The sequence below is a fragment of the Budorcas taxicolor genome, chromosome 15 (assembly GCF_023091745.1).
Source record: "Budorcas taxicolor isolate Tak-1 chromosome 15, Takin1.1, whole genome shotgun sequence".
In the NCBI taxonomy this organism is placed as follows: Eukaryota; Metazoa; Chordata; class Mammalia; order Artiodactyla; family Bovidae; genus Budorcas; species Budorcas taxicolor.
Genome location: NC_068924.1, coordinates 15,514,659 through 15,529,284, shown reverse-complemented (window position 1 = coordinate 15,529,284; position 14,626 = coordinate 15,514,659). Strand labels below are relative to the sequence as shown.

At 46.0% G+C, this 14,626-nt stretch overlaps 1 protein-coding gene across 1 annotated transcript; it reads left to right on the top strand.

The window, feature by feature from the left end:
- The first annotated feature begins 12,335 nt into the window (after positions 1-12,335).
- FUT4 (fucosyltransferase 4) lies at positions 12,336-14,396 on the top strand. Its single transcript, XM_052653008.1, is given in 3 exon segments — positions 12,336-12,633; positions 12,720-12,856; positions 12,858-14,396. Coding segments are annotated over 3 exon segments (1,878 nt in total). The 3' UTR covers positions 14,301-14,396.
- Positions 14,397-14,626: the final 230 nt, after the last annotated feature.

Here is a 14,626-nt window from a genome sequence, read left to right as displayed (position 1 = left end):
ACAGAAACAAAACCCAGCTTCACTAAATACCAATCAAGATTCCAAAGACATTAATTCTTATTTACAAAGGTAGTAACTGAAAAGAAAGAATCATCTATGATCTTACCTTTTCTGAGCAATTTGGTAATTTAGGTACCTAAGAGCCCTAGTAGATTAAGGGATATCCTCTTTACAGAATTTCAGTTAATAAATGAAAGAATGAGAGATTAATGAAACCATCATTTTATAATCCACCAAGTGTTGACTGACTCTACTCATCAGTGGATGAAACCATTAGAAAGTGTTGATGAGAGATTCCTCATTGGGAGGGAAGGCTGGGCACCACCAGAATCTGTAATTTATCTTCACTAGACACAAGTGCGACAATGGGACACTGAGTGTCACTTGGTGTCAAGTTACCCGTGGCTTGATTAGATTCATGAAATTCCTTTTGAGTGAGTAGACTTTGTAGGTGGCACAGTCATGAAGGAGTGAAATGATATGATAAATGAGATTTACTTGAAAACATAAAAAGAAATAAAGGGAAAGTGGTTAAATGGAGCATATGTGGGTAATCAATAATTGCTGACTCTTGATGAAGGGAACTAAGGGGCTCATCACCCTTTTCTTCCTAAGTTTGTATGTGTTTATAATTTTTCATAATAAGTTGTTTTACAGTAGACATAAGGAAGCATTTGTTTATGGAAATAATAGACTGAGAAAGTTTCTTCCTTGGTCATTTGTTTAAAATAAAAAGGAAAACAAGAGTCAGACACCTCTTCAGAACTGTTCAGCTCACACAGGTGTTCATTTCTCTGAGAACTACCATCCCCACTCCCTTCCCCAGCCCACCCACTGACCACCACACCTCTGGACCCTATGCCAGACGACAGCTAATTTCACTAGGTGAACACCACACCCAAGATAGTCCGGTCAGATTCTTGTTGCCAAAGACTTAAAATTGAAAGTCAAAGTTGCTTGTCAGACACTGCTGTTGGAGAATCATGGAGCTATGGAGGATTATGTTCTGCCCAGCAAACGGGAGAAACACAGAAAGAGCTGATGGGGGTGGCGGGGTGGAGGGAAAGAAGCAGATGTAGAATTCTGACAGCGTTCTCTGCCCCACAGTCCTCCTTCTGGACTTTGAAACCCCTCTCACAAGAGAGTAACTTTTGTTCAAGTGAGCCCACTGTCACAGATTAGCTTTGGGTGCAGGACACCAAGGCCTTAGCTACCCATGAGTGTCAGGTGAGAGTCTGGGAGCCAGTGGACTTGCAGGCATCACTGGACACTGTCCCTCAGTGGAGGGGCCTTTGGCCTCACAGATGGCTTAAATCTTTGATCATTTAAGGAAATTTCTGCTGAGTGACTCTATAACTTAATTACACTAGCTTTCTTACTATCACTAATAAAACTCTTCAACTCTTAAAAAAATAAAAAAGGGGGGTCACTATGAGACCTACTTCTTACATAATAGTAAATTTTGTCCCCACCCTTTTCTTTTTTGTCAAAAGCTGCCTCTAGCAGGTCACTATAATTGCAACCAAAAGAATCCTCAGTAGTACTGTTAGGGGAAGCACACTGATTGAAACCGCCCACCCTGGCCAGGCACCATAGTAACCATTTGCATGAGTTGTTTTATGACAGGACATCCTGATAAGGAATATGGAACTAATAAGCCACCACCAACCGGAAGAGTTCGGGAAAGGTTGAAAGGAGACACCACGTGTCCGTCCACTTCCCAGAATCCCTCTCTCTAGCATCCATCTCAGCTGAGTGATGCATGCAGCACCAGAAAAGACTCTGAATTAGAATGATTGGCCAAAGACCACCCAGAAACTAATCCCATCACCATAAAACCCAAGACTGCGAGCCACTCAGCAGAGCAGTTCTCCTGGGTTCCCTTACCCTACTGCTCTCCACCTGGGTTCCCTTTCCCAATAAAATCTCCTGCTTTGTCAGCACATGTGTCTCCTCGGACAATTCATTTCCAAGTGTTAGACAAGAGCCCAGTTTCAGGCCCTGGAAGGGGTCCCCCTTCCTGCAACAGTACAACTGCTTTTAGTTTTATCTGTCTTAAGTATAGTGCTTCCTTGAAGCACACCTATGGGCTAAATAGCTTCCTTCCAGTTTATATTTCCACATCTCTATAACTAAAGGTGAGAGAGCAGAAACTTTGGGTGGAGAGACCCATGTCTACACCCCGCCCCTCACAAATCCTAGCTTCCCTTTAACCTGAAAAATTTATTTGACAGTATGAAAAAATCTTGCTTAACTAATTATAACTGGATATGAAAGAGTTGCAGAAATAGGTGTCTAAAAGAACTTTCCACTCTGATGGTGACACTTGATTAATGCAAAATTACAAAGGACAAAGTGACAAGGCGATCAAGGAAATCTTGCTTGAAGAGGCAAATGGGTAGGGTTACCAAAGGCCTAACACATCACAGCTTTTTTTTTTACAGTTCGGTTACAGCTCAAGAGTTTTATCCAGCAAACAAAGAATCGTACAACCTCCAGGTGTGAGGGTAGGCGGACTCCAACGGAGAGGCCTCAATGGGTTTTGGCTCCCTCTTTTTATAAGTTTTTGTCTCCTCCCCAGTGAGCCTGCCCTATGCAAATTAGGGCTAGCCAGGGAAGGGGCATGTTTTTTCACCTCACATAATAGCTTCTGAAGTCTACTTTTAGATTCTTCAAGTCTGAAATTTCTCTCAAGCTACAGTTCACAGAATGGGTTGAATGTGACAGTTAGCATGTCCCACAGGGGTAGAAATGTTCATTTGTTTGTTTGTTCAGATATATTTCACATGCCTGGCACACGCTTGACATCCAATAAGTGTTACTGCATGAAGTTATAGCTTTTGCAAATTTTTAAACCCAAACAAGTTCTGACCCTAATGTAGCCCTGCAAATATGGAGTTGCCCAAAAAGTTTGTTTGGTTTTAAACCAACCCAATATCAATACAGAATGATTCTCAGTGCTATATGGCTTGGAAAACACTTTAGGAATAGCTCTACAAGCTGATAATGTCAAAATATATCAAAAATAAAGGAAAATCACAGCATTTTATCTTTTAAAGGAACACAGATAATCCTGAGGTCATCATACCAAAATCTGACAACAATCCCTAAAGTTCTTTCTCAAACTGTGGATGGGGAAATGGGTCCTTGAGAGCCTGGAGGGAACCCAAGAGGCAAAGCATCTTTGCAGTGATGAAGAGCAGGCTCTGTGAATGGTGGTCAGACAGCATCTCCAGTCTTCAATCACATCGAATTTCTCTTCTCTGACTTTAAGAGGGGCAATGGCACCCCACTCCAGTACTCTTGCCTGGAAAATCCCATGGACAGAGGAGCCTAGTGGGCTGCAGTCCATGGGGTCACTGAGAGTTGGACACGACTCAGTGACTTCACTTTCAGTTTTCACTTTCATGCATTGGAGAAGGAAATGGCAACCCACTCCAGTGTTCTTGCCTGGAGAATCCCAGGGACGGCGGAGCCTGGTGGGCTGCTGTCTATGGGGTCACACAGAGTCAGACACGACAGTGACTTAGCAGCAGCAGTGCTCCTTCTACTGTCTTAGATGCTCCTGGAAATTGTCTTTGAACAGTGACTCATGCAAAGAAGTTTCCCTTTTTTTTTTTTTTTTTTGCAGAGTTGTATGGTGCTGCAAGGCCAGAAATATTTCCGGCAATGCAATCAGACAGTTGGGGCAGTGTTTAATCACCCGTAGAATCTCTTTCTCCTGAGATCAAATGTTTGTTGAATCCGGTTAAACATTGCTATGGCTTCCTAGGTGGTGCAGTTGTAAAGAATCCACCTGCCAATGCAGGAGACTCAAGAGACGCAGGTTTGGTCCCTGGGTCCAGAAGATCCTCTGGAGTAGGAAATGGCAACCCGCTCCTGTATTCTTGCCTAGAAAATTCCACTGAAAAAGGAGCTTGGCAGTCCCTAGTCCATGGGGTCGCAAAGAGTTAGATACGACTGAGCATCCAGAAACATTCTAAGGGTAAATTCAGACCCAAAGGTTCTTTCTGGAGTGATTGAAAATAATATAACCAGCATTTTTATGGTGATTTCACAGCAGCAAATCGTGCAAGATTTCTGGACTGTGGTTTATTTGACCACAGTAAGCTGGTCATAAAAAATGTTCCCTTGGTATCTCTAATTTTCTTGATGAGATCTCTAGTCTTTCCCATTCTATTGTTTTCCTCTATTTCTTTGCATTGATTGCTGAGGAAGGCTTTCTTATCTCTCCTTGCTATTCTTTGGAACTCTGCATTCAAATGGGTCTATCTTTCCTTTTCCCCTTTGCTTTTTGCATCCCTTCTTTTCACAGCTATTTGTAAGACCTCCTCAGACAGCCATTTTCCTTTTTTGCATTTCTTTTTCTTGGTGATGGTCTTGATTCCTGTCTCCTGTAAAATGTCACGAACCTCCATCCATAGTTCATCAGGCACTCTGTCTATCAGATCTAGTCCCTTAAATCTATTTCTCACTTCCACTATATAGTCATAAGGGATTTGATTTAGGTCATACCTGACAGAAATGGTAGGGACCTAACAGAAGCAGAAGATATTAAGAAAAGGTGGCAAGAATACACAGAAGAACTGTACAAAAAAGATCTTCATGACCCAGATAATAATTATGGTGTGTTCACTCATCTAGAGCCAGACATCCTGGAATGTGAAGTCAAGTGGGCCTTAGGAAGCATCACTATAAACAAAGCTAGTGGAGGGGATGGAATTCCAGCTGAGCTATTTCAAATCCTGAAAGATGATACTGTGAAAGTGCTGCACTCAATATGCCAGCAAATTTGGAAAACTCAGCAGTGGCCGCAGGACTGGAAAAGGTCAGTTTTCATTCCAATCCCAAAGAAAGGTAATACCAAAGAATGTTCAAACTACTGCACAATTGCACTCATTTCACACGCTAGTAAAGTAATGCTCAAAATTCTCCAAGCTAGGCTTCAGCAATAAGTGAACCATAAACTTCCAGATGTTCAAGCTGGTTTTAGAAAAGGCAGAGGAACCAGAGATCAAATTGCCAACATCTGCTGGATCACTGAAAAAGCAAAAGCATTCCAGAAAAACATCTATTTCTGCTTTATTGACTATGCCAAAGCCTTTGATTGTGTGAATCACAATAAACTGTGGAAAATTCTGAAAGAGATGAGAATACCAGACCACCTGACCTGCCTCTTGAGAAACCTGTATGCAGGTCAGGAACCAACAGTTAGAACTGGACATGGAACAACAGACTGGTTCCAAACTGGGAAAGGAGTACGTCACAGCTGTATATTGTCACCCTGGTTATTTAACTTATATGCAGAGTACATTACGAGAAACACTGGGCAGGAGGAAGCACAAGCTGGAATCAAGATTGCTGGGAGAAATATCAATAACCTCAGATATGCAGATGATACCACTCTTATGGCAGAAAGTGAAGAGGAGCTAGAAAGCCTCTTGATGAAAGTGAAAGAGGAGAGTGAAAAAGTTGACTTAAAGCTCAACATTCAGAAAACAAAGATCATGGCATCTGGTCCCTTCACTTCATGGCAAATAGATGGCGAAACAGTGGAAACAATGGCTGACTTTATCTTTTTGGGCTCCAAAATCACTACAGATGGTGATTGCAGCCATGAAATTAAAAGACACTTGCTCCTTGGAAGGAAAGTTATGACCAACCTAAACAGCATATTGAAAAGCAGAGACATTACTTTGCCAACAAACGTCCATCTAGTCAAGGCTATGGTTTTTCCAGTGGTCATGTATGGATGTGAGAGTTGGACTGTCAAGAAAGCTGAGTGCCAAAGAATCGATGTTTTTGAACTGTGGTGTTGGAGAAGGCTCTTGAGAGTCCCTTGGACTGCAAGGAGATCCAACCAGTTCATCATAAAGGAGATCAGTCCTGGGTGTTCATTGGAAGGACTGATGTTGAAGCTGAAACTTCAATACTTTGGCCACCTGATGCGAAGAGCTAACTCATTTGAAAAGACCATGATGCTGGGAAAGATTGAGGGCAGGAGGAGAAGGAGACGACAGAGGATGAGATGGTTGCATGGCATCATCGACTCAATGGACATGGGTTTAGGTGGACTCCGGAGTTGGTGATGGACAGGGAGGCCTGTCATGCTGCGGTTCATGGGGTCACAAAGAGTCGGACACGACTGAACGACTGAACTGAACTGAAGCTGAAGCTGGTCATGGAACTATAAAATGTGGCTGCCCACTTCTTTGGCAATAATTTTCCCTTGCCATGCATGAGCAACATGGATTAGCCTTCCATTCTCGTATGCTTTCAAAATCATTTGTATGTCACTAGTTTTGTTGACTTTAATCCAGCAAGTATTTCTTAATATTTCAAGTACCTCAGACTCCTTTTAGAAGAAGAATCACAGGATCAAGTGTGATGGAATCTGATCTGACTACTTTTGTGTTCTCAGTGGTTGCTTGAGGGAAATTTGCTGGTCAAGGCGAACTTCCCTGACTTCCATGGAAAATGCATCTCCTCTCCATTTTCTGTAGTGAGGTGTGTGCCCTGGGTCTGCGTAAGAACTGGGGTCAGGACAGGGGAAAGGTGAGGGGATTCACCATCCCTTCCTCCAACTGTAAAGAGTTGGGCTCCCTTCCTGAGTTCGGGTCTTGTTTTGAGTTAGGGTCTGATTGCCTTGAGTATGGAGCCGGTACCATAGTAAACCCAGATCAGACCTGTTTGTGATCCTGAGACTGTACAGGATTTGTGCTAACTCATGTGACCAAGGACCCAAATAGACTTCAGGTGAGGTATGAAGATAGTGCTGGTGAACATGAAGAGGACTTGGGGAAACCAGTATGATACTCCACGTTTTTACCCTACACTTGTGCTATATTATTTATCTTAGTCATTATTTTTCAGTCCAATGTCTTTTACATACTCTTCATGAATGAATAAAGTGAACTGTTTCATAAGTGCTTCATGAAATGTAAAATCACAAGTAGGCATTTCCCTGGTGGTCCAGCGATTAAGATTCTGCACTTCCACCTCAGTGGGTGTGGGTTCAATCCCTGGTCAGGGAACTAAGATCCCACATACTGAGTGATGCGGCCAAAAAAATAAAAAAAATTAAAAGTGGTGTTCAGTCATTCACTCATCTATTCACTTATTTAACAAATATTTATTATACACCTTGCATGTGCCAGGCACTGCACTGTGTGATATTAACATGTTCATTGCAATGCCAACATAATTTTCTATTTTGGGGGGAGGTAAGAAGTGGGTTTATTTAGAGAGAAACACATTCCACAGACAGACTGTGGGTCACCTCAGAAGGCCAAAATAATTTTCTTTTGTGTAAGTCTTGTATTCCATAACTTGTACATGTGACTGCAAGTACACCCTAAGAAAGAGTAGTTTAACAAGGAGAATGCAGATGTAAGCCCTACAAACATTTTGAATATGATATAAATATTTCTGACTGTAAACCAGAATTTGACAATGTACCTTTTCCTGAACATCCAAAATTCTTGCATTACCTGTTCAGTCAAGTAAGAATACAGAAAGGACTTGAGTGCATAAGAGTTAAAATCCTAAAGTAAGTGTAATACATTCTCATATTGACTATTCATCACAATCTCTTAGGGGCAGTAAAATTTTGCACTGAGATAAAGACGAACAACCTTAAAAGTTGGTGCTAATTTTATTTTTCTATCAAGGACTTAATAGGGCAATGAACAATAACTTGTGGATTGTTATGGAACTTACACAATCCTTAACAGTTATTAACTAAGTAACTCCATAATCGTCAGCCCAATTATGCACAGGAAAAAAACCATATCTGACAAAAGAAATAATCACCTTTCTGCATACGAGTTAGCTTTTCCAGTTATACCTGCTGACTGGTTGCTCCCCATTTCCTAGTAAGTATGTCATCCTGGGAGGAACTTTGCCCTTTTCTGTCTTCAATGGAAAAAAAATTGAAGTATACTTAGCAGGTCAATGTTCAGTTACAGGCATCTCAGATCTAATAAAAAATAGCAACCCATCTGAGGACAGTCTGGCTCTCATGGACCCAGGCTGACTGTGAGCTTGGTGCTCATGGGCAGACCCAGGGCAGTCACAACACATTCTGAGGCATCTCTGGAAAATAGCAGCTGTCTCTGGGAAGGAGCAGTGTGTGTGTGTGCTCAGTCACTTAGTTATGTCTGACTCTTTGTGACTGTAGCCTGCCAGGCTCCTCTGTTCATCGAATTTTCCAGGCAAGAATACCGGAGTGTGTTGCCATTTCCTACTCCATGGGATCTTCTCCACCCAGGGATGGAACTCATGTTTCTTACATCTCCTGCTTTGGCAGGCAGGTTCTTTACCACTGCACCACTTGGGAAGTCCTGAGGACTTAAAATGAACTCTTTCCATGGAGAAGAACAAAGCATGAGTTGAATTTTTAGGAGCCTCAGTTGGCCTGGTTCTTGCCCCCAGAGACCTCCAGTCCCTATAATCAAATTTTGGAACTGAATACACAATCCTCGGTCCCATTCTTGATGAAGTGAGCCTTGAATTTTGGAGCTCTCCTCTAGTTTGTACAAACCTTTAGTCAAAATTCTTTATTGATACCTGACATTGTCATCATGCTTATGACTGAAATCCAGTTCTTCTTGTGTAATATTTTGTGGAAACTAGGAGGTCTTTAAATACATACAAAAGAAGCATTTGCTTATTGTTACAAAGTTAAAAAGAATCATAGAATGTTTAAAGTTCTAAAGTGATTTAGAATTTATTTAGAATTGCACAAGGCTGGTAGACACGTGATTTTGGTCTCTGTCACTGTCTCTTCTCTCTTCTTAAGGTAAGAGCACTTCACTTTTTCCTTTGGGGAATTACCTTTCCCCCATTGTTAGTCCACAGTCTTTATATGAGATTGATTCTACCCCCTAGACCCAGAAGAGGGTCTGAAGGGAGTCCGCATGCCCTGACCACAGTGATTCTTCAAGCATAAGTGCCTAGTCCAGGTCATGCCAGTGAGACCCAGCCTAATTTGATGGAGTTTCTGATGACTGCCCTCAGGGTCCTGATTAATATATGTATAGCATTTACCACTGAAAGCCTAAGGAACTACTTAAAGTCACAACAAGTCATTCAGATAGCCAGTTTCTCCTGATACTTGCCCACTTTCTAGTTGGAGATCAGTGATATTAACAGAGCATTTTAATAATACAATAAGAGCATTCATTCATTCATTCAACAAGTATTCATTGAGATGATGAATACAACTAGATGCCTGGTTCTGTGCTAGGGATAGAGTTTGACAGAAATAGCCATGATCACTGCCCAATCATGTTCTGAAAGATATATATATAGGTACACACAGGAGGGGCATGTGACCTACCCCAGATGTATGCATATGGATGTCCAGGAGGGCTTCCTGGAGAAAGAGACTGGCCTGCTACATATCTTTGAACTGATTCTCCTTTAAGTTTAATTTAATCTCATTCTCACAGCTACTATCTTATTTCAGGCTCTCTTGTTTCACATCTGAATTATAGCAAGAGCTTTCTAACTAGACTAGATACTTCAACTTTTATCTTGGTCCCTAATACCCAACTTCCCTGGTGGCTCAGATGGAAAAGAATCTGCCTGCAATGCAGGAGACCTGGGTTCAACCCTTGGGTTGGGAAGATCCCCTGGAGAAGGGCATGGCAACCCACTCCAGTGTTCTTGTCTGGAGAATCCCCATGGACAGAGGAGCCTGGGGGGCTACAGTCCAAACAGTCAGATACAACTGATGACAGAATGATTTGTTTCTTAGCAACATTTTATTGACATACTATACATACATAAAATTACATATGTAAGCATACGGTCTGATGAAGTTCCTCAACCAAATACACCCATTAACCAGTGCCCACATCAATAAACATGGCCAGCATGCCAGAAGCCCATCTCATGCGTATATTCATCTCCTTTCACAAGTGAGCTTTTAAAAATACTAATCTTGATGGACATGTATACACATCTATATTTAAAATGGATAACTAACAAGGTCCTATTGTATAGCATATGGAACACTGCTCAGCGTTATGTGGCATCCTGGATGAGAAGGGAGTTTTCAGGAGATTGGATACATGCATATATGTATGGTTGAGTCCCTTGTTCACCTGAAACTATCACAACATTGTTAATTGGTTATGTTGTTGTTTTTCAGTTGCTAAATCATGTCCAACTCCATGACCCCATGTACTGTAGTCTAACAGGCTTCTCTGTCCATAGGGATTTTCCAGGCAAGAATACTGGAGTGGGTTGCCATTTCCTTTTCCAGGGGTCAAAACACTTGCTCCTTGGAAGAAAAGCAATGACAAACCTAGACAGAGTATTTTTAAAACCTAGACATCATTTTGCCTACAAAGGTTCGTTCTAGTCAAAGCTATGGTTTTTCCAGTATTCATGTCTGGATGTGAGCTGCTGCTGCTGCTGCTAAGTCACTTCAGTCGTGTCCGACTGTGTGATCCCATAGACGGCAGCCTACCAGGCTCCCCCGTCCCTGGGATTCTCCAAGCAATAACACTAGAGTGGGTTGCCATTTCCTTCTCCAATGCATGAGAGTCAAAAGTCAAAGTGAAATTGCTCAGAGTCCGACCCTCAGCGACCCCATGGAGTGCAGCTTTCCAGGGTCCTCCGTCCATGGGATTTTCCAGGCAGGAGTACTGGAGTGGGGTGCCATTGCCTTCTCCCTGGATGTGAGAGTCAGACCATAAAGAAGACTGAGCTCTGAAGAACTGATGCTTTCGAACTGTGATGCTGGAGAGACTCTTGAGAATCCCTGGACAGCAAGCTCAAACCAGTCAGTCTAAAGGAAATCAACACTGAATATTCACTGAAAGGACTGATGCTGAAGCTAAAGCTTCAATACTTTGGCCACTTAATGCAAAGAGCCGACTCATTGGAAAAGACCCTGATGCTGTGAAAGGTTGAGGGCAGGAGGAAAAGGGGGCAACAGAGGATGAGATGGTTGGATGGCATCACCAACCCAACGGACATGAGTTTGAGCAAACTCTGGGAGATAGCAAAGGACAGGGAAACCTGGTGTGCTGCCATTCCACGGGGTTGCAGAGTCAGACATGACTGAGCGACTGAACAACAACAAGGGAAAATTGAATAAATAAGCAAGCAGATTAACATTTACCAAATGCCAGACACAATGTTAGGCTTTATCTATGATGTCTCATTTTACTGAAGTTGGGGAGAGAGGATGGGCATAAAGGTATAGATTTCTGAATCATATAAAAAAAAACCCCAACATGCCCTTTCCTTCCTTTGAAAGGAAGTTATTCATTCATTTACAGCTTTTTCTTTCTAATTAAAAATAAACTGAAGAATCACTGAGATATCTTATTTCAAAGCCTATTTGTTTAACTATTAATAGCTTGAAAAGTGATTCTATGGGAAGAAAAACATTCTAAAAAGTTTTGGTGTAGGAGAAAGTATCACTAGGTTGATGGGTATAGCCAGAGCACCTAACACTGTTCATTCAGCTTCCAAACTGTCAGTGCAGGCAGGCAGGAAGTGCCACCTGAAACCATTTTTATGGAAGCTTTTACAATCTGTACTTGGTTTTCAATGAAAAAGTTCTTCACAATAAATCCATACGGCATAACATCAAAAACACCTGTCAGGTTGGCCACTTCCCAGCAAGTCTATTTCTTCCCTAACATCTTGTAACTTACCTGGCAGTGGGCTGGGACATCACCCATGCACCGCTGGGCTCTAAAAATTCTCTCAAAACTGCCTGCTCTTCTCAGGTCAGCAGCCTGCCCATGCCCTATTTAGAAATTTGCTGAAGAAAAATTTAGTTACATAAATGAAGGTCAAAATCCAGAAATTCAAAATCAAGCCATAGAGAAAAAACTCCTTAAGTCACTGTGGAGGTAGATGCCTCGGTCGCTTCGTTGATCAACCAGAAGGTACCACTGTGATACTTATCCTTTATACCCTATACTTGGATGCTATGATATTTATCTTAGTCATCCTTTTATAGTCCTATGTTTTGAATTATCTTCCTATTCCTAAATGCAGATAAGCCGTTTCTTGAGTGCTTAGAAGAAAAAAAAATGATGGCATTCATTCATCCATCTCATTGAATAGGCAGGAATTTCCCTGAGGACAATGGCCTCAAGGGCCACATTTTTACGTTTCATTTATGAGTTCTCCTAACCCTGGTATAAAGAAAGCTTTGAGCCAGCAGGCAGAAGCGTTCATTCAGTGGCGGAGGGAAGAAACAGAACAATTCCATTGTTTAGAAACAATTCTCTCTCCACTGCTGGAGCGATAGGCAAAGCTAAAGTCTTTTTGACAGAAGGCTTTCTTGGAAAACTTGGTTTCACAAAATGCACCACCTCTGTGGGCCGCGCCGAAGAGGCCGAGTGCAGGACCTGCGGGGTCGGCGGCAGGTCACAAGGTCAAGGCTGCCCCTCCGTCCGCTCCGCACCTCGGCCTCGCGGGCTCCCTCCCTCCCGCAGGCGTCACCGGCCCTGGACAGCACAAGAGGAAGGAAGCGGTTCCCCGGTCCCACCCCCAGGCTGCCTTTCTCCGGTGCCCGCCTCCTCTCGCGCCGCCAACGCGGCTTCTGGAGGGTCCACGCCGCCTGCCCGCGCCAGGGGTTGAACCCGGCTCTCACCCTGGAAGGCAAGCGTCTGGGCCGCCGCGATTGACGGCCGGGGCGTAGCTGGGAGGGAATATTCCGGGCCGAGGCTTGGGGTGTGCGGAGAGAGGCATCCGGAGCCGCGGGTGGGGCGCGACCGGGAAATCCAGGAACGCTGGAGGGGCGCAGGAGCGGACGGAGGTGCCGCAGGAGGCGCCCGGGGCCTGGCCGCGCCGGTCGGGCCGGGGACGCGGTGGAGGGGAGGGACCCAGCGGCGCCAGGTTGGGCCGTCGGGTCCGCCCCCCTCGCCCTGGAACCTCGCCGGGAGGGGAGCGGCGGGGAGGAGAGCGGGACCCGCCGGTCGTCAGATCCCGGGACCGCCCTCTCGCGCTCCAGGGCGGGAGGCGAGCGCCTAAGAAGGCTGGAGCCGCCGCGGCAGCATGAGAGCGGGCGCCGGCGCTCCACGCTCGCGGCCGCGCGGCGGGCGGCGGCGGCGGCTCTGCCCGCGCTCGCCATGCGCGCGCGCTGGGGCCGGCGGGGCTCCCGGCGCGGAGGTCTGGGGCTGCCCGGCACCCACTTGGCGCTGCTGGCCGCCAGCCTGCTGTCCACCACCCTGGCCATCTACGTTTGCTGGAAGCAGCTGCCGCCTCTGCCCTGGGGCTCCCCCAGCCCGCCGCGGCCGGTGAACGTGCTGCTGTGGTGGGAGCCCTTCAGGGGCCGACACAACCCCCGCAGGCCGCCCCCCGACTGCCAGCGGCGCTTCAACATCAGCGGCTGCGTCCTGCACACAGATCGCGCGGCCTACGGGGAGGCCCAGGCGGTGCTCTTCCACCACCGAGACTTGGTGAAGGGACCCCCGGACTGGCCCCCGCCTTGGGGCGTCCAGATGCCCCCGGCGGAGGAGCAGAAAGGGCTGGTGATGGACGACGTGGGGCAAGAGGATGAGGCCGAAACCCTGGGCGCCTTGGGCCCCCGGCCCCCGGGCCAGCGCTGGGTGTGGATGAACTTCGAGTCGCCCTCCCACTCCCCAGGGTTGCAGGGCCTGGCAGGTAACATCTTCAACTGGACGCTCTCCTACAGGGCCGACTCGGACATCTTCGTGCCTTACGGCTACCTCTACCCCAGGACCCATCCCAGCGAGCAGCCGCCGGGGCTGGTCCCCCCGTTGGCCCGCAAGCAGGGGCTGGTGGCCTGGGTGGTGAGCAACTGGGACGAGCGCCAGGCGCGCGTGCGCTACTACCGCCAGCTGAGTCAGTACGTGACCGTGGACGTGTTCGGCAAGGCCGGGCCCGGGCAGCCGCTGCCCGACGCGGAGCTAGTGCACACGGTGGCCCGCTACAAGTTCTACCTGGCCTTCGAGAACTCGCAGCACCTGGATTATATCACCGAGAAGCTGTGGCGCAACGCCTTCCTGGCGGGGGCCGTGCCGGTCGTGCTGGGCCCCAACCGTACCAATTACGAGCGCTTCGTGCCCTCCAATGCCTTCATCCACGTGGACGATTTCCCTTCTGCCTCCTCCTTGGCCGCCTACCTGCAGTTCCTGGACCGCAACCCAGCTGTCTATCGCGGCTACTTCAGGTGGCGCCGGAGCCATGCTGTGCATGTCACCTCCTTCTGGGACGAGCCCTGGTGCCTGGCCTGCCAGGCTGTGCAGAAGGCTGGGGACCAACGCAAGAGCGTCCCCAACTTGGCTGGCTGGTTTCAACAGTGAGGTCACTGTCCCCCCGGGTGTGACCCTGGAGGCCATGTCTGGATACTCTACGGCGCCTCTCCTTGACGGCCGAGTCGTGGGACTGCATTTCCTAAATACCCGTTTTTAATCTATGGGAACAAGTTGATTTATCAATTAATATCATTCAACACAAAGACTGGGTGGGAAGGATCCTGGGTGCTCTTGGTTTTTGCATAACTTGCGGTTGTCGGAGGGCATCCAAGCTCAGGGATGAAGAGGGGGACGTTTCCTCCTCCTTGTAAGTTGAGGAAACAGCTTACCTACAAGAAACAATGGTCCAAGGCTCTGAATTTCCTCATCTGCCA